At 36.8% G+C, this 21,421-nt stretch overlaps 1 protein-coding gene across 4 annotated transcripts in view; it reads left to right on the forward strand.

Annotated features, from left to right (window-relative positions):
- LOC126248089 (PDZ domain-containing protein GIPC3) overlaps nt 1–20,461 on the forward strand; it is a 262,442-nt gene extending 241,981 nt beyond the window's left edge. Inside the window, exons 5-8 of one of the 4 annotated variants that reach the window (XM_049948755.1) lie at nt 11,491–11,600; nt 12,299–12,380; nt 18,616–18,795; nt 19,945–20,461. In XM_049948755.1, the coding sequence (XP_049804712.1) occupies nt 11,491–11,600; nt 12,299–12,380; nt 18,616–18,773 (350 nt within the window). In that variant the 3' untranslated portion in view covers nt 18,774–18,795; nt 19,945–20,461. Of the gene's footprint in view, nt 1–11,490; nt 11,601–12,298; nt 12,381–18,615; nt 19,487–19,944 lie in introns of those variants that run through there. The other 3 variants (XM_049948751.1, XM_049948753.1, XM_049948754.1) reach the window with 3 other exon arrangements.
- Nucleotides 20,462–21,421: the final 960 nt, after the last annotated feature.

Consider the following 21,421-nt stretch of genomic DNA (forward strand, 5'->3'; position numbering starts at 1 on the left):
GTCTTCATCTTGGAACGCTAAACTCATAACTCTAAAAATCACATTTGGTGTGCAGTCAAATCAAAATTGTGCAGATTTCTGCCCTGTTGTAACTTGGTAATGCTCAGTGCCTTACAGCTCATATTACAGTTGTAACAAACACAAACCATCTTTTGACTAGCTTCCATCCCACCATACTCACCAGACCTTTTCTCCAAATGATTTACTTATATTTGGGTGACACACAGGTGCAACTGGCAACAAAACACTCCTAACTTGTGAACAGATGTGTTATGAGAAGCAAAAGTGGTTGTGCAGACTTGCAAATCAGTTTTCTGATAGAATTCGGCACCTCCCATGCTCATCACTCCGACAGAGGACCACTGAGAAGATCTAGAACCAGGTTATCAAACAGTGGAAAATCCAGGATGGAATAATGACAAGGTTATGAAAAGGATAGATTGCTACTCTCCATATAGTGGAGATGTTGAGTCACAGACAGGCATAACAAAAAGACTGCTAAACAAGTAAGCTTTCAGCCAAAAAGCCTTCTTCTGAATTAGACAACATACACACACACATTCACGCAAAAACAACTCACACACGTATACATGAAAATACACCTCACACACACATGACTACTGTCTCTGGCTGCTGAAGCCAGACTGTGAGCAACTGCACTTGGTGGGAGAAGCAATCTGGGTGGTGGGGATAAGCAGGAGGCTAAAGCATGGGGGGGGGGGGAGGGGGGGATTCTAGTAGGGTGGTTGTGGGAATGGTAAAGAGATGCTTGTGGGAGCATGCAGGGATGAGGTAGGGAGAGCGTAGGACAGGTAGGTGGAGTGGGGAGGTTAGATGGAGGGCAGGGAGAGGGTGGGAGCAGAAAAGGAGAGAAGTGAAAAGACTGTGGGTGCAGGAAACTGATAGCTCCAGGCTGCTGTAGTTGGCTCCAGTGAGAACTTCTGAAATAGTGGATCATTCTTTCTGCAGGAGAGAGGGCATTGCCACGAGCTGTGGGACACACAATATGGTCTAGTGGTTAGCATCAAACCTGACTACCAGTAATTATTTGTTGTTTAGTATTTATCAGTTCTGAAAGGTTTTCAAAATATCTTATGTTTTTAATGTTTGCATGTTCTGGAACATTCGAAGTATGTATAAATGTCAGCATTTTGGACTATTCAGAGTTTGTATAAATGCTGCACTCTCTCTCCAGGAGGTCATTTCTATTCTGGATATAAGTTGGTGTTCATAATAAACATGCTTTCAGTCCTAAGTGTTGTGTTTCAATGACAGCCCTGCTTTTCGATTTGGACTTGATTCTGGATGACAAAACTAAAATGTGCCAACATCTGGCCACAGTTCCAAAGTACTTCCCTTGTGTGCATAATACAACTGGGGCAAAGCATTTCTTTAATTATTATATACTGTCTTCACTATTGCCCTTGTAGTTGTTTAAAATTACTGTTAATTAAATTTGTCATATTATTGTATGTCTGAAATGGAGAGGAAGGAATCATATGTTCTTGATTGACAGTTACACATGACATGAGGTTATATTACTTCTCACCATTATTTCCTCCATACTCAATGCAAATTTACCAGTACAACATACTGATGTGTTTCCACTATGGACATCCTGGACACATAGTAGGCTACTGCAGAGAAAGAAGTCATATTTTCCAAGACTACTGTGCCCCCAGGCATCAACCATCAGAACAGTTCTGTTCACTCCAGAACTGCAGACAATTCTAATTGACCTGTGAAATGAAGCTCATCACTGTTCCCTGGGGAGGTCACTCCCCAACATGTTGTAGCCATTTCCCACCACCATAAAGAGGTACCAGCCTCTTGCTTCGCCACTGACTTCAGAGTTGATCATCTATGAAAGTGAGGCCACCACACAGTTACCAGGATGTCAGGGAATCTCACCAGTGTCATGATTGGTGACCGATCTGTCAAGGCCTTATCCAACTCAGGGGTATCATTTTCTGTAATGATGAATGGTTATTGTCATCAGCTAAAAAAAAGGCTATGTTCCATGATACAAAAGTAATTGTGCTGAAAGTTGCAAATTGGAAATACATCCAGCCAACAGGAACATGTATTGCAAGAATAACTATCAATGGCAGAACACAGCCTTTCCAATTTGGCACTTTAACATAATGTACTCATGCTGTTATCAGATGGGCCTTCTTTCAGGCGTCACAAGCAATCATAGATTGTGGGAGACTAGAGCTACAGATCAATGAAACTATTCCTACAAGCACAGATAACAAAGATTGCTCAGGGTGGCTGTTTGCCATTGAAAATGCTGTTATCCTGCTATCATTACTGAGACAAGTTTCAGTCATCAATCAAGATGCTTAACTAAACTGTAAAACTTCTGTTGATTGCAAAAAGCTATTCAGCCCCACAAAATAAATTTATATGCCAATGATGATCATAAGCATTGTGGCTGATCAAGGAGAAGTTTGGATCACTAATTGTCATGAGCACCCACAACTCATCCCTTAAACGTATGTGCATAGGGCAACTGAACCAGTCCAGGAAGGGCAGCTTAGTATCACTAATGAAGAATTATGCTCTGCTACTATTACATATATAACTCAGGGGAGGGGGAGGGGGCATGAGAAGCTCCTCCTGAATTGCCATTATAATCTGGCCTGAGTGAGCAACAACAATAGCAAGTGATAGCCATTCTACATCAGTTTTTAGATGCTTTCTGAGCAGGAGTGGTGAAAAGATAGACCATACAGCCCATGCTAGAACACCATATCAACACTGGGGATCATCCACCAATTAGTCAGCACTCATATGGAGTGTTGCCAGTTGAATGACAGATATTCCAGGAGGAAGTGGATAAGGTGCTGCAAAATGATATTATTGCCTCTTCAGGGAGCCCTCTCCTGTAGTCCTTATGAAGTTACACTCATAAACCAAAACATTATGATCACTGCCCACCATTACATTTGATGCTGCCTGGTGGTGTTGCAGGCACGTGGTGTGGTGACAAACGTATGTAAATGGAGCAGACAAGAATGGGGGATCACATTAGTGAAAATATGGACTGCAAATGGGTAAATCCATTAAGATAAACAACTTTGACAAAGGGCAAATTATTACTTCACAGAACCTGTGAACAGAATCTGAAAAACAACAAAGCTGGTTGAGTGTTCATGTGCTACTGTCGTGAGCATCTACAGAAAGAGGTAGAAGGACAATGAAACTACCGCTAGTGCTAAATGGTTGGACGTCCACAACTTTTCACAGAACATGGGATTCAGAGCCTTTTCTGCTCTGCAAAGTGGTATAGATGGTGATCTGTGGCATCTCTGCTGAAAGAGTACAATGCTGGTGCACACACAAGTGGTTCAGAGCACACCATTCATCGTGCATTGTGGAACATGGAGCTCTGCAGCAGACCACCCTTATGTGTTCACATGTTGACCCAACATTATCAATTATGATTGCAGTGGGTGCAGGACCATTGGGATCTGACTGTTGATCAATGGGAACATGTTGGCTCTTCAGGTGAATCATATTTTTGGTTCATTAGGTCGCTGGTCATCTGCACAAATGCCATCATCAAGGTGAACATTGGCTCAAAACAGGCAGTGCATCATGGATGCAGGCTGGTGAGAGCAGTATTATGCTACAGGAGACATTCTCCTGCACTTGTGTGGGACCTGTGGTACTAATCAAAGACACGCTGATAGTTGCGAACCATCTGCATCCCTTCGTGCTTCATGTCTTCTCCGACAGTGATGTCATCTTTCAGCAGTATAATTGTCAGCATCTTGGAGCCAGAACCATGCTACAATGGCTTGAGGAGCATTCTAGTGAACTCATGTTGCTGTCTCAGTGACCAAGTTTGCCTGTGGAAACCATCCAGGTCGTTATAAGGCATCATTCCCGCATACGCAGATTAGTGACCCATTATTTATGTGAATTACATGACCTGTGCATAGACATCTAATGCCACATACCTCCACGGACCTACTAACACACTGTCAGTTCTGCGATACACAGAATCAGCTATTAAGCAGGTGGTCATAATGTGTTGGCTAATCAGTGTAGTTAGTTAGTTTCATGTTCAATATATTATTTGCATGATAAATCATTATGGTGTGGAAGGAGTCATTTTACATTTGCTTTGCAAATCAGTTTGTAAATGTGGCTACATACTGGACATTTATAAGGTGATCTTTTTTATTTTCCTTAATTATTAAACTTACAGATGTGAGTTAATAATTTCTATCCATCACCTTTTACACAGCACTATAATAACAGTTCATCTATGGAATAGAAGAAGTTGCCAAGGAGAAATATTTTCAGACTGCAAATTTTACTTTACCGTCTGTCAGACATTTTATATCACTGGGAAAGCTTACAAAAATGTTAGTTGCAGCATTGTGCACCCCCTTTCTGCATTAAACACAACCTTAATGTGGAGTAATGAATGTTATTGTTCCCTCTGTTATTGTAATTATTTACATCATTGTTCCTTTTGAACTAAAGTGGATTCATTACGACAAACTGCAGGAGGGAATAAATGTACTGTGTTACAGTAATCAGCATGCCCAAATCCTTAAACAGCTGTCCACAGGATGATCATGGGTGAGCACCACATATTATTCTTACAGCACATTTTTGAGCAACTAAGTCTTTCTTTCTTAACACTTTGATGCCTTGCCTAGAATGTTGTATTGCTTTGAATGACGGAAAGAATGCCATGCCTATAACATTTTGGGCACAAAATCTGAATGAGGACTGCCACACTCTTTATATTACTATGATGAGGAAGTCTCATACTCCGTAACAGAGTGTAGGGGATGATGTGGGAGATCTGCAATATGACTATAGTCTGATTAAAATTAGTTGACAGTTGACGTCTGTCACTTGCTGCTACAGTATTGCCGCATTGTCTGCCAACTACTGCTAAGTAATAGGTGACATACAAACATGACACAAACACAGAGGGTCACTTCACAAATGCTGTTAATGTGTAACACGGAGCAATGTTTGAAGTGGCTGCCATGAGGAATATCAGAAATGCAAGATGTTCTGTCAACAGATGATTTCAAGTGACCAATGAGTAACCTGTGGCAGATAATGCATTTTGTAGCCCTGAATTTAAACTCGTGTCCTAAGCTAACCTCCACCTCACGATGTGCAAAGTAGCCAAGAAAATAGAGGTGAACAGTCTGCAGCAGAACTAAAATCATTGTCACTTTGTTCATGGTGATTAAAGCTAACCTTTACAAGCAAACTCAAGACAGAAAAAATTCAGTTTCAGTGCTAAAAGGAAATTTTAATTTCTCGCTGTTGTTAGCTACATGAAACTTGGCTACACGAGCTGCGATGCTAGCAACTGATGAGCAGTCCTCTTTGGCTACTGGTTGCAGATTATAGGCAACACAACCAGAAAAAAATAGCGAATAAAGTCAGTATGATGATGAAAATTATGCGGCAAAGGATCATAAATAAAATTTTAAAAAAATCATACATTCAAACTAATTATTTGAATAAAAATAATAATCAAACTCTTTTCATTAGATAAAGAAATTAATAAAATGCTATATTAGATGAGGTTCAAACCTGCAACCTTCAGTACCTCAGGCTTGTACGCTAGCCATTGCATTATTACACAACAGTGGGTAAATTAGTTATAACTGTGGTTACCCAGTTGTAACAATGAATTGCAGCCTTCAAAAACTCAGCCTCATGCAATGTGGTTCCAAGTTTCTCTAATGTAAATCAGTCTCTGTGATTATGATAACTATATGTGACACTAAATCACATCTTGTGTGGAAGTATCCAGTAATGTTTGGTAAATGTGTATTTTGTCACCGTTGTTTTATGTGTGATGAAATATGAAATAAAAGTGCCAGACACATGATTCAACATGAAAATACACCAAGAAAGAAAATAATTGGAAGTGAACAGACGAATTGTTGTGGCAATTTGGTAACCATGAACAGTTTGGGCATGGTGTAAAGCACTCTTGGAGGAAACCGGCGCCAACGCATAAAGTGTCAGCTATCAAGTAATTTTAATCAGACTGTAGCATGGCAGTGCTCAGTACGATGTTGTACCAAAAATATTATGGGTATGGCATCCTTTCCAAGATCAAAGGCAATGTAATGTTATGGGCATGGCACTCAATGTGTTAAAGATGAGTCATCCCAGGACATGATTCCATATGATATTATTGAATGAAAATATGCAAAATATGTCAACTTGCTGATTTGCCTCTCCCCAATATCTGCAATGATTCTAAGAGAAAATGTGGATGAACTAAGTTGTTTTAGGAGTTTGAAATGTGCTTTTTCCAGTTTAAATTCTCATCATTATGGGAAACTAAGAATTTTGGAGTTTTCACCCTATTTATTATTTCCTCACCATGTGTTGCACTTATTATTGGTGTAGTACCCCCTGGCATGCATAACTGAATATGTTGAGTCTTTTTAAAATTGAAGGTGAGATCATTCACATAAAATCCCTCAATCGTACTTTTCTTCTGTTGCTGTATGTATGCATGGATTGACTATGATATTAGTGTCATATGCAAAAAGAATTAATCCTGCTTGTTGTATATTAGACAGAGGATCATTTACATATATGAGGAACCATAGTTGATCTAAGATTCAGCCTTGAGGAGCCTCATATGTGATTTGTCACCTATCAGAATAATGTCCCTGGACTACACAGGTTGAATTACTAAGTAAAACTTTCTGCATTCTTTTGATTAGATATGACATTGGGTGGCTGTATCATCAGTCGCATAACACATCAGTTTTTCTTGTAGAATATTGTAGTTCACAGTCAGATGCCTTAGACAGGTCACAGAAAATACCAACCAGCACTAATTTGTTATTTAATGCTTGTAAACTCTGGCGAGTGAAAATGTAAATGGTATTCTCAGTAAAGCAACTCTTCTGAAATCCAAGCTATGATTTGCTGAGGAGTTATTGTTGCTCAGGTGAGATAATTCTAGGATACATCATATTCTCAAAAAGTTTGGAAAATTATGCCAGCATGAAGCAAGTCAGTAGTTATTGACATATTTCCTATCACATTTCCTAAAAAGGGATTTTACAATGACTTATTTCAATCTCTCTGGAAACATGCCATGAGGTGGTGATTCATTACATGTCTCAGATAAGACAGGGCTATATATATGGGAACAAATATTTAGCACTCTATTGGAAACTCCATGAAAACCACATGAGCTTTTATTTTTGAGAGAATATATAATTTTGTTATTTTCACAGAGAGAAGTTCGTGATGTATTCATATGACTGAATTTTATTAGTGTTCGTTTTTCAACTTACTGCTCTGATTTTTCCTCCTGATCTATTTGTCCCTATATTTTCTAAACTATATAAGAAATGACTGTTGAATATACTTACTACCTTTGACTCATCATTTACAGCCCTTCCATTTTGTTCAATAGTGATGTTATACTATTTTGTGGCTGGTTGTCCTGTCTCTTGTTTTACTACATTCCATATAGTCTGCTGCCACAGTTACTGTTTTTAATAATGGGACAGCATGTGGCATTTGTGTGTCGACTCTCTGTGACAGATAAAAACCACAAAGAAGATGTCTATCCATTGACATGCATTGTTGCCACTGTAGACTGCTTGAAACGAGCAAAATGTTTCTCAACTATGGACAAGCAGACAGGCTATTAGAAAATCAAGGTTGATGGTGATGACTGAAAAAACTGCCTTCATAACACCTGAAGGCCTCTGTAAGTTTTGCCATTAGGACACTGTAATTCTCCAGCCATCTTCGAACTTATGACGGACAATCTGCTTCGATTCCTCGAATGCATGATGCATCTTTGCTACCTGGATGACACTGTTGTTTTTTTCAAATACATTTGAAAAAAATTTAAACCACCTGACAACCATGTTGGAATGTGTTCAGATTACAGACCTCTGCATGTATCTGAAAACATCCCTCCTCACTGCCCAGCAATTAAAATATTTAGGGCATCTAGTGAACAGTGATGGCGTCTGTCTCGATCCAGAGAAAATAAGAGAAGTCACCGATTTTCTGACTCCTAAACGCATTTATGACATGAGAATTTCTCTAAGAATGTACTCTTACTAGCAGCAATTCATAGAGGACTTCAATACCAAGCTACATCCCTTGAAAGAACTACTGCCAAATGTTCCTGGAATGAGGTGCAAAAAAGATCTTTCCAGCTAATATCTTCTCCAGCCCTAGCATTGTATGACAAGAATGCTGAGGCAGAAGTCCACATTAATGCTAGCAGTTATGGGGTAAGAGCAGTTCTAGTGCTAATTCAAGATGTGCTGGAAAGGTGATAGCTTATGCTCCAGAGTATTCTTCAGGTCTTAAGATGAACTACTCTACAAGCAAGAAGGAGTGTCTTGCAAAGTGTTTTGGGTCACCAACAAGTTCCAGCCATGTTTATTTGGCAAACCATTCACCTTTGTGACTGACCACCATACTCTCTGCTGGCTAAGTAGCCTGAAAGGACCATCAGGTCGACTACCGAAACAGGCACTGAGGCTTCAGGAGCGGGACATTACAGTGATGTAAAAAAATGGTTGCTGGCCGCCTTTCAAGGAATCCTTTGGTGGAACACAGCAGTGTGTATGAAACATCAATGATCACCACATTAACTAATATTACTGTTGAACAGAAGGAAGATCCAACAGTGCTGAAAATCATAGAAGCCTTGAAGGAGGAGGAACCAACCAAAGTATAATTCCAGGTAATAAACAGAGAATTGTATAAGAGGAGCTATGATCCAATGGGATGGCAATGGTTGCTTATCATCCCACCTCATTTACAGCAAGCTATTCTGAAGTATTTCCATGACACTCTAATGTCTGATCACCTGGAATTTGTGAAGCCTTTAGATAAATCAGACACAGGTATCACTGGCCAGGTCCCTACAAACCCATTAGACACTATGTGGGTCACTGTAAGGAATTCCAGTAATTTAAGCATGTGCTGCAGTTACTTCCAGGGAATCTGATACCAATCTTGCCTGCAGTGGCACCATTTCACTGAATTAGAATCAACCTCTTGGGGAGGTTGCCAAAGAGTACAAATGGGAATCAATGGATAATATGTGCACTGACTACCTAACCCACTATGCTGTCACTAAAGCTGCTGAAGCTTCAGAAATTCCAAAGTTCCTTGTAGATGGAACCATTTTGAAGCACGGAGTGTGTGGAAAAGTTTTCCAGTCAAGACTAGTGTCAGATATAATTTTGCATTGTGACATCACCCACAGGATGATGACTGCTTACCATACATAGTACTGCCCATTGTGACATTTGCATACAACACAGTGAAGTAAGACACTACAGGTGTCACACCATTCTTTTTTCTCCATGGTCATGAGTCCCAATCAACGATGGATGCACTCTTTCCATTTCAACCGGATAATACTCAGGATTACTATGTGGAACACCTCATCTCCAGGATGGAAGCAGCAAGGCAGCTGACTCACATGATGGCCCTGGAACCCCAGGAAGAAGTTTAAGAGTGCTCTAACACATAGCAACATCCAGTGAGATGCAGCCTGGGATACTTGGTATGGATTTTTATACAAGAAGACAAAAGTGCAGAGATGTCATCCATGTCTTTCTGAATATTGTTTTATTTAGTTACTTAAAGTGACTGAATATTTGAAGCATTGTGGTACTTAATTATTTATCTTGTGAACTTGAAACTTGCTTTGTTGGCAAATGACTTCCATTTATTTTGTTTTTGGAGACTTTTGTTCTATTCAGACTCACAGGAACTTTAGAACTGGAAACAATTGTGGATTTCTCAACTTGAGAATAACTCTACCTGGCCTCTCCCTCCTGAAACCCTTCCACCTTGGCTTGAATAGAATTGGATCATGTGGAGGTCACTCAACTGCTCTGGAGCTGGAAGAACCAGGAGTAACCTCCAGAAATGGCACTTCCTTGGTGGTATCATCAAATGTGACTATAGAGAACTACAGACTGTGGAGCACCTATTGGATTTTCAACTGTGCCCTGCATCCAGTACAGATCTTCTGTCTGTGAGTCTGAGTGCAACTGGAGTTGCAAGATTTTGGTCAACAATAGTGTAACTTGATTTTCCTTTCTTTCATTTAATTTTAATGGTTGTAACCATGTTTCTGACTCAAATAAATAAATGAATAATATGTCAATTGTTGCCTAATGCCTCCTGTGAAACTCTCAACAACTTCTAGTTCTTTTACTTTAACCAGGTACCATCTCCATGATTTCCTACATTTCTCAAATTTCTTCAGTATTAATCCGCAGTTCATAACCAATACATTATGGTCAGAGACATCATCTGCACCTGTAAATGTTTTTGAGTTTAAAATCTTATTTCAAAATACTTCATGAGTTTTAGACCAAGTGTTAGCAACAATTACATTGTGCTCTGCGCAAAGTTCTACCAGGCAGCTCCCCTTTCATTTATGTTTTCCTACTATTTTTATTTTTCTTCCTTTCCCTACTGTTGAATTCCAGTGCCCCATCATTGTCAAATTTTCATCTCCCTTAGGTATCTGAATACTTTCTTTCATCTCACAAATTCTTTCAGTCTCTTCACCACATGTGGAGTTAGTAAGAAACATACTTGTAGTAGTGTGGCAGATTTTGGCTTCATGTCTGTAAGTTTGTCTTGGCTACTATAATGCATTCACATTGTTGTTCACAGTAGCTTACCCACATTTATATTTTATTTTTTGTTATTAGACCTACTCCTTCATTACCAATGGTTCATTTTGTTTTTATGACCCTATACTCCATTGACCAGAGATCTTGTCATACTTGGAACCATATTTCGCTAAATCCCTCTCTATCTAACTTCAATCCATCCATTTCCTCTTTTAGATTCTCCAACCTGCCTGCCCAATTAAGGGACCTAACAATGCACACTCTGATCCATAGATGGTTAGTTTTGTTTTTCCTTTTGACAACATCTTGCTGAGTAGTTCCCACCTGGGTTTCTGAAAAAGGGACTAGACTATCTATTAAATATTTCACACAAGAGTATTCCATCATTATTAACACATACTGTGGAGCTACATACCTCCAAAGGAAACAAAGCCATAGTTTCCCCCTTACTTTTTGATTATCAACTTAACAAGGCCATTTTGGTTAATGTTAAAAGATCAGATCAATCAATCAACCAGACTGTTGCCACTGCAACTACTGAAAAGGCTGCAGTCCCCCCTTTCCATAGACACCCATCCATTGTGGAAGCACCTAGGGTACATGTGTCTGTATTGTACAAGTAAGCAAGCCACTCCACTTTGGTAAAGACCATGGTTCATATATTATGGAAGCTGACGAGGGGAGACGGGGGGGGGGGGACACAATTGATATTAACATTTTATGAAGAGTTCATAAAAATAATAGTTACCTAATTGTATGCAAAATTCTGTATTATGAGGTGGCTTAAAAAAAAAGTAAAAATGTTAGTTTCAATAAGGAATTCCCTGTTTTGTTACAGCTCATGTAGGACCACATGCTGATCGTCGGAAGAACAAGAAACCTGCATTTGGCTCTGGGAAAGAAACAATAAGGTTCAGTGCTAATGGACCAGCCCAGATTCAGCCAGAGGTGAGTAAATAAAAATTCAAGAGTTGCAAATGGTAACCATTAACTCTAAATGAGTATACAGACAGTTTTAGAAGCATACTGTAGATGATCAGGTAAGTGCAGTTTCCAAAGGCATGCAGGTACATTCTGAAATGTACACATTTAACATATAAAATTACCAGAAAGATTTTGACAGAATATATCTTTATAAGTTTTATGAATGCATATTTTATTTTTAAATATGTTCAATTTAAGAAATTAAACAATCAGCTAATTGTAATAACATGTTTCATGATAAGATGGATTTCAGGCTTTTATTCAGTCTCTTAGCACTTCTCTTAATACAGCTACATTTTTGTTGTCAGTTTGTTGACTGCATTTTGAATGTTGCAGCTTTGTTTCAGTCTGTAATCATTAGTTCCTGGTTTGATTCTTGTGTGCATATTATATGCTCTTTTGTACACTTTGGTATACATAGTTATGTACATAGAAAGCCTATTGATTCATGCTGCTACTGACTGCAGAATAAAAGACAGACAGCTGCAACATTTAAAATTTCATCAAGAGGAGTGAAATCCTCAAAAACACGCCTCAAACCAAGTAATTCAAATTAAAGGCTAGTTGCTGTATTTGTATGAGTAATTTAATCCACAGACAATGTGATCAACTTCTACTATGATGGATAAAATCATCTTAACATGTTTTGTTACATTTTTCAGCTTGACGATGTAGCTAAAGTAGCTATTGACAAAATCAACAGTCTACTTGATTCATTTATGGGCATAAATGATGCTGAACTTGGTAAGAATGTTTTTAATCTATTTACTATTCCAGAGAGAAATTTGTTAAATAATTTTACATGCATTGTGAATTAAATTAAATTAAAACTATTTGAATTTGTAGGAAAATGCTTTTGTATTCATTAATAATGCTGTTTGGTGGCTCACAGAAAATTAACTTGCCATTAATCATAGTTTTCAGCAGCTTGCAGTCAGGTACAATTCTGGGAGAAACAAGCCTATATAAAATACTTAGTCAAGTACTTGGACATAACATTATTGTTCTATGGGCCGCTCCAACCATGTTTTTGGCATAAGTTACGGAGTGGGGAAAGCCTGATACTATATGCCATAACAGAATTATTGCTCTGCAGAAGAGTTCGTTAAAATAACAGTAAGAAAAATAGAGTTTTATTTTTGATACAGGTTTCTGCTGCACTATTTATTTATTTATTCATACTGATCACAAAGCTACATGACAAATTCATTTTGGCATTTTTGTCATTATCAAGCATATCTGTGAGGATGGTATAGGTATACTACTATTCCATACGGCTATGTTAGTTTCTATCTCTACATTGGTCTCAGTATGTTTACGTCTTAGCTGGTATGACATGGTCCATATTGCATCTTGGAGAGTAAGTATCAGTTGTCTTTCTGTTATGTTATAATCATGTTATTTCTATATGCTTTTATTTGCGTGATCTCAGTAAAATTATTTTTACAGCTCTGGCTCCAGTGATGCTATATGTTTACAATGGAAATTATACTTCACAGAAAGTCAGTGATTACATTTAATTTTTAGAGACAGTATTTTGTGATTTAACATACATAATAAAATACTATCTCCAAAAATTACACATAATCAGTGGCTTTCCATAAAAAATAAATTCCGATGTAAACAAACAATATCGATGGAGTCAGAGCTGCCAGAAAGCGGTAAAAAATAATTTTACTGAGATCACTCAAATGAAAGTACATGGAAATAATGTGATCATAACATAACATAAAGACAACTGATATGCTCCAGGACGCAACATGGGCTGAATCACACCAGCTAAGATATGAGCATAACATGTCATATGTAAACATAGGAATTTACATAGATCTAAGGAACAATATTATACCTATAATATCATCTGCACAGGTGTGCTTGACAATGACAAAAATGTCAAAATGGGTTTGTTGTGTAACTTTTTAATCACTATGAGTAAATATATTAATAGTGTAGCAGAAACCCATACCAAAAATATGTCGTTCTTCGACCTCATGCATGCTATGGGCCCACTAGAAAACAAATCGCTGAAAAATGGAATTGTAACAGAAAGTCTTTTTAAGGATAGTATAAACCCTCCTTTCATTTAGTATCTTTGAAACTACCATCACACTCTTTAGAGACCATGTGAAAGAAGAGAGCCATGTAATTATCTGTTTGTATGATGCAATGAGCAGCATACTTTTAAGGAACATTTCACATTATCATAAAATATATGAAAAATAGCTGTGATGCTGAGGTACCAAAATTATACAAATGTAACACAAGCTCTTAGAGAGTTTTAAAAAATACAGGGTTTCTCAGTAGTGGTAATGAATCAATTCTTTCAAGAAGAATTTTATCACTTGACATTGCCAGCATATTTTGTATATTCCCACTCACTACTGTTCTGTGGCACAATCTTCTGAGGCAATATAACAAAGGTCCCAAAAGTATTTATTCCATAGAAGCATGCACAAAGTTGACAACTTAACATCTTGCAGAAGCTTCTTCAGGGACCAATATATATACATCCTAATGATATTTGTGGTTAATAACAGGAATGAATTTGAGATGAATTGAGCAGTTTACCTGCACCATAGCAGAAGTAAAAGTAATCTCAATATGAGTCCACCATTTCCAAAGTCTGTTATCTCCATGAAACAAAATTTTTCAGAATATGTACCCAGTAGATTCTGTTCATATGTAAAGGCTGTTAGTGACACCAAAGTTAGTGTCCAGTCCCTAGCGAATGCGACAGGAACTGAAATTCAGGGTAACACAGCAAAAGCTGAAATGTCTAACACTATTTTCAAATGTTTCTTTACTGTAGAAAACCCAGGAGAATTGCCCCAATTGAATCCTCATATCACTGAAAAGTAGAATGAAATAGTATGAGTATCAGTGGTTTTGAGAAACAGCTGAAATCATTAAAACTGAATGAAGCTCCAGGCCCCAATGGAATCCATGTCATATTCTACACTGAATTTGTGGCTGAATTAGCCCCTCTTCTCACTATAATCTATCGCAGATCCGTCGAACAAAAAACCGTGCCCAGTTCTTGGATAAAGGCACAGGTCATACTCCTCTACAAGAAGGGTAGTAGAAGTGATCCACAAAACTACCATCCCATATCCTTGACATTGATTTATTGTAGATTCTTAGAACATCTTCTGAGCTCAAACATAATGAGGTATCTTGAACAGAATGACCTCCTCAATGCCAACCAGTATGGTTTTCAAAAACATCAATTATGCGAAATCCAACTTGCACTTTTCTCACATGACATACTGAATCCTTTGGATCAAGGCAACCAGGGAGATTCAGTGTTTCTTGATTTCCGAAAAGCATTTGACTCAGTACCACACCTTCACTTGTTGTTGAAAGTATGATCATATGGGGTATCAAGTGAAATTTGTGACTGGATTGAGGACTTTTTGGATGGAGAGTCATTGTCGGATGTAGAAATAACTTCAGGTGTGACCCAGGGAAGTGTGTTTGGACCCTTGCTGTTCATGTTGTATAATTATGACATTGCAAACAATATTAATAGTAAAATCAGGTTATTTTGCAGATGATGCAGTTATCTGTAATGAAGTACTATCTGAGAGAAGTTGCATAAATAGTCAGTCAGATCTTGATAAGATTTCAACATGGTTCTGAAATTGGCAACGTGCCTTAAATGTTCAGAGATGTAAAATTTTGCACTTCACAAAACGAAAAAACATAGTATCCTTTAACTATAATATCAATGAGTCACTGTTGGAATCCATCAACTCATACAAACAACTGGGTGTAACACTTTGTAGGGATACGAAATGGAATGAAGACATAGGCTGTCATGAGTAAAGCAGATGGCAGACTTTGGTTTATTGGCAGAACACTGGGGAAGTCAATCAGTCTACTAAAGAGATTGCTTACAAATGACTCATGTGATCCGTCCTAGAATATTGCTCAAGTATGTGGGACCTGTACCAGATAGGACTAACAGGGGATGTTGAATGTATGCAGAGAAGGGCAGCACAAATTGTCACGGGTTTGTTTAATCCAAGGGAGAGTTTCACAGAGATACTGAAGGAACTGAAGTGGCAGACTCTTGAATATAGACATAAATTATCCCGAGAAAGTCTATTAACAAGTTTCAAATACCAGCTTTAAATGATTACTCTAGGGATATACTACAATCCCCTATGTAGCGCTCACTCAGGGATCATGAGGATAAGATTAGAATAATTATTGCATACACAGAGGCAGGCATTCAAACAATCATTCTTCATGCACTCCATATGTGAATGGAGCAGGAAGAGACCCCAATAACTGTACAATGGGATGTACCCTCTGCCATGCACCTCACAATGGTTTGTAGAGTATAGATGTAGATTTAGATGTAGAAATGAGAACAAACCTGTCACTCAGTTGGTATTTGGTTTTATTGTTATTGTTTATTTATTAAAATTTTCTTTCATTTTTTGGATTTATATTTATACTTCCATAAATCACACCACATTATTTTTATTTGAAACAAGTATTTTACTTTGAACATAACTACTTTTGGCACTGCAATCTGGATGCAACAGTTTCTGGAAATGTTTTGGTTTAAAAATGATGGGAACAAATGAAAAATAACATAGACATTTCACAGTATTTATTCCTGTAACAAAATTATTCGTGTCCATTAGAAAGAATAACATAGTACATACCTATAAATTAACTTTTTGAACAATTGCTGTCATCTCTATATTAAAGTAACACATAATTATGATATCATTACTTTTTACATCAAATACTGATCTGCTGTTCAGCCTCATCAGGTAGCTCTTTAACATCAGAATCTTCATCCAGTTCAGCTCCAGACTGTGTTTGAAGACGTTCTTGTGGAGTAAAAGTTCATTAATGCCCATCCAAACTGAGTCCATAGTGGTTCTGTGAATGGACTGTTGCAAGTTTGATTTTTATGGTTTGACCATGACACCTTTACGTATCTCTGCTGGTTTTACTTCCATCCAGTATTTACCCTTCTTGCAGATATTTTTACCTCAACCTATATCAGACTTACAGCTTTATTCCCCTTGAATAGTAATAGTGCTGTGACCTTTCTTTTTAATTAATACCCTATTTGAAGACTTGAACCGAAAGTGTCATGGAGAAGGAGGTTTCATGGCACCTTTAGGAGATGTCTTCAGTCAGCAACAAGTGCATCTAATCCAAGTTTGTGGATAGTCCCAAAGTTTCCAGTAGTGCCATAACGATAACTGAGGTTCAACATAGTGTTTTTTGACTATACTACCTTTTCAATCTCTCCAACCAGCTGTTACTCAATAATGTGTATTTGTGCCAAAATTCAACTTTACAGGTATACCAGTATAAAAAATGTAAAATACAGAAAACTAAACAAACTAAAGTTGCATTTACCTCACAAGAGAAATTAACATAATGTTTAAAATGTATTCTAAATACGATTTGACAAGTGCACTGAAATAATGGGTTTTGGAAATGTATCTTTTTCAGAGCATTAAATACACTCTGAATATAACTGTTTTAGGTCCTGTATTGTAGTCCAAATTTAACATCTACTGGAACTGTGCCATTGTGGATATAACAGAGACTGGAAGTCCAAACTTTGGAGTTACTTTTATAACAGAAGTAGCAGCTACTGGAACTTGGATTATGTTCTAAACTATGCAGCATGCACCTTGAACTTTTGGCACAAAGAAAAGTTAATAATGGAAAAAAGTGGATTTAACAGATTTTGGAAATGGGTGATTCTTATGCACTATGCATACCCTACCTACTGTTCAGAACAGAGTTTTATACTTTAGTGCAAAACTCTATAACAAATTGTTGGTAGACATCTGGTAGTAAACTGAAAATCCCCAGATAATCAGCAACAAAGTAAATACCTCATTAGCAATTCCTTCTGAAATTTATCTGAGTATTTTCACTGAGGGTTGCAAGTTCCAATGTATCTTGTATTAAACTGACCCTGACTTTGTCAGTATACAAACAGGTGATTTGGTCTGTGTAAAATCACGTATATGATTTGTTTGAAGTATTACATAGAAGTAGCAACTAAGTAGTACAAGAGGAGCAGTAGTGGATTTTTTTCAAAGCAGTTATTTTTCTCCTAATATACATGTAAGCACTCGAGAGTAGATTAGCACTGTTGTTAGTTACTTTACAGGAGTAGCGTGCAGTGCTGCATTTGCCTATGGGCGTATAACTTGACTCATTCCACATACCTGACAGGTCTCCTTTATGATGTTAACTTAGTGTTTTATCACATGGATAAATGATTTCATATATAACACCACTGATAAAAGACCACTGAAATTAAAAGCATCTCTTCTGACTATATGTCTCTATACATAGAAATGACAATGTTTACTTTGTAAAATTGAGTTATGTCATATGTTATTATATGTGCTAAAGCATGTGCAGGCAGTTGAGACACTTCATGACCTCGCTGACTTAGCCCCATATGAAACATACATGTGAAACACAAATAATCTGATAGAATTTAATAAAATAATTTTTGCTTTGTTATTACAACTACTGAAATACATGTAAGCACTCGAGAGTAGATTAGCACTGTTGTTAGTTACTTTACAGGAGTAGCGTGCAGTGCTGCATTTGCCTATGGGCGTATAACTTGACTCATTCCACATACCTGACAGGTCTCCTTTATGATGTTAACTTAGTGTTTTATCACATGGATAAATGATTTCATATATAACACCACTGATAAAAGACAACTGAAATTAAAAGCATCTCTTCTGACTATATGTCTCTATACATAGAAATGACAATGTTTACTTTGTAAAATTGAGTTATGTCATATGTTATTATATGTGCCAAAGCATGTGCAGGCAGTTGAGACACTTCATGACCTCGCTGACTTAGCCCCATATGAAACATACATGTGAAACACAAATAATCTGATAGAATTTAATAAAATAATTTTTGCTTTGTTATTACAACTACTGAAATTACTTTAAATTTTCAGCTACTCTGATATGGGAACAAGCTCAAGGAAAAGCCAACAGTATGGATTTTGCTGAAGCAATTGACAACTCAGAACTTGAAGAATTTGGATTTTCTGATGATTTTATCATCGAACTTTGGGGCGCAATTACTGATGCACGTTCTGGTCGCCTGAACTGAACAGTAAAAACTAACTCTTTATGTATGTAATAGTATAATGTTTTAAATTTAAAATTTGTAAAATATGAAGGATTACTGAGCAATATCATAGTCATCTACAGCACTTATTTCTTGTAAAGCTCACAACGGGTTCCAGTGTAATGGTCAATTTGAAAAGAGCAGCTGAAAAGCATAAACATGTAAAATGTTATTCTATTTTTAACAGTTGGCTTGAGATGTGGCATATTATTTACACTGAATCAGAATTACGGTCTCCTTTGTTGATACTTTCTGTTACCTTGAATCTACTTGCTACATGCCCTGTTTTATATAGAAGTATATTTTAGTTATTTCCAATGTGATGAACTTTATTTATGTGGCATTCATGGAGCATAAGAAACTCAATGTTATTTATTCCCACACATAATGATCCCACAATTTACATTTGACAGGTCTTATTGAGGAAAACTGTAGTCCTGTCACCAAGAATTGTTTATAAAATACACATGAGAAATTGAAATCTTAATGAACATTATTCATTCAGTAGAGTGTGTTGTTGTTGTTGTTGTTGTTGTTGTTGTGTGTGTGTGTGTGTGTGTGTGTTTGAGAGAGAGAGAGAGAGAAGTTGTGTAATGGAAGAAATTATCAGGTGTTGTGTGTGTGTGTGTGTGTGTGTGTGTGTGTGTGTGTGTTTGAGAGAGAGAGAGAGAGAGAGAGAGAGAGAGAGAGAGAGAAGTTGTGTAATGGAAGAAATTATCAGGAATACTGAACAGAATAGCAGTTGTATATTTGGCCCCAAAATTAGTTTCTTCTGCCATTAACCACTGTGAAACATTCACTACTTTAAGGTTTGATTTATAATAATATTTGAAAAAAATTCTTAAGAAATGTTACAAATGCATATAGCTCCGGAGGCATACAGAAATAGAAGAGTAATTCAGTCTTATGTAAATCAATAACTAGAAAGCTCAAATTAGTTAAAAAAAGTATGAGAAATGAAATTTAACAATTGTATACAGCAACATGACTTAAATGATGGCAAATCAAAGAGATCTATAGATTTAATGAAAACTGGAAAAAATAAATGTTAGGGTAAAGTTTCAGTGTTAGCATCTCAAATACATTTTTGTATCTTTTTATAACCTCACTGGGACATTGTCATCAAACTTAGCATATGTATTACATTTTGCAGATGACTGAACAAAAAATTTCCATCCATGAAGTCAAAAGTAGCAAATGGAAAGCAGAAATCAAAATAACAAAGCAACTGTGGTAATAGCATTTCTGCTGTTTTATCAGTGCAGACAAAACCAGTGGTTTCCTCTTTTATTACAACTATCTTTGCCAGCTGATTGTATAAAAACTGATTCCTATGCCTTGTTCATTTTACTCTCATTCAGTGCAGTCAAATATGCTCATCATGTAAAGTATGCTACTGCAGGTCTAAGAAATAAATTTTACACTGCACAACTTACTATTAAATTTTATTTTGATATGAAAGTATCTTTGTGAAGGTGTGTAATGTATTTTTCTTTCAATATTTGTAATATTGTTGGTTGTACTGTACATTAATTCAATACCTAGAATTTTTCACATGGTATTTATTCTTTAATGTAATGCACACATGTACATAAAATATACCACATGAATACATTCAAATGTGAAACATAACTGCGTGCTTTCTTGCAAGGAAAAAAAAAATATAAAATAGAGCAGAAGAAACTGTGGATTAATGTTGTTTTGCTGTACAGTCTATATTTTAACATTAAATAAATTACTTTAATTTTAAAAAATCTATGTACAGTTTTAATAATCTGCATTTAAACAAAATGACTTGAAACAGTACATCAAAATTAAATTCTGAAAGCAGACATATTCAATTATTTAAGTGTCTGACACATGATTATAATTTTCTATGGAAATATTTAGATATATAACTACCTATGATGACATAGGCAATGAGAACTTGTTGTGCCTGATTTGATAGCAATACAAAAAAGATTGTATGAGAATAAGGGATCACCTCAACCTAGGGTCCGAGTGACCTGTGTCCCCCTAAGACCCTTTCCAAACTTCCTCAAAGAGTCACCTTTTCTGCCTGAAAGGAGAATCATTAAAGTACTGACAGTGAGGTAAGTGCTGGACAATGATCATGTCTTACTGTGATTTTCAATTGCCTTTAAGTTATCTTTTCTCAAAAAGTATTATAAAGTGTGATTATAATCGAAGACTGAAAGAAATTTTTATAAAGATCCCAGGAGTGTAACAATAGTACAGAAAGGAATCATGCTACCACATGCTGGATGTTATCTACCATAATGTTGTGTTTATAGTTGCTGGCTGATGCTCTGCAAGACATCAGTTCAGTTCCATCACCTCTGGAAGGTTGTGGGACTTACTTGTTAATGGAATATCATAATTTGCTAGAACATGCTGTGGATGTATAAACAGGATTTGCCGAGGCAGGATATTTGTTTCCATATATATATATATATATATATATATATATATATATATATATATATATATATATATATATTGTGTGCTCAATAAACATGCTTTCTGTGTGATGTATTAGTTCTCATTAATGGTGTTGCTTTTGTAAGTGGTACTTGATTCTGGATTCTATGTGACATAGTTTGGTGGAGACAGTGAGTATCTCAGAGGCA

This window comes from Schistocerca nitens, chromosome 3, assembly GCF_023898315.1.
Source record: "Schistocerca nitens isolate TAMUIC-IGC-003100 chromosome 3, iqSchNite1.1, whole genome shotgun sequence".
In the NCBI taxonomy this organism is placed as follows: Eukaryota; Metazoa; Arthropoda; class Insecta; order Orthoptera; family Acrididae; genus Schistocerca; species Schistocerca nitens.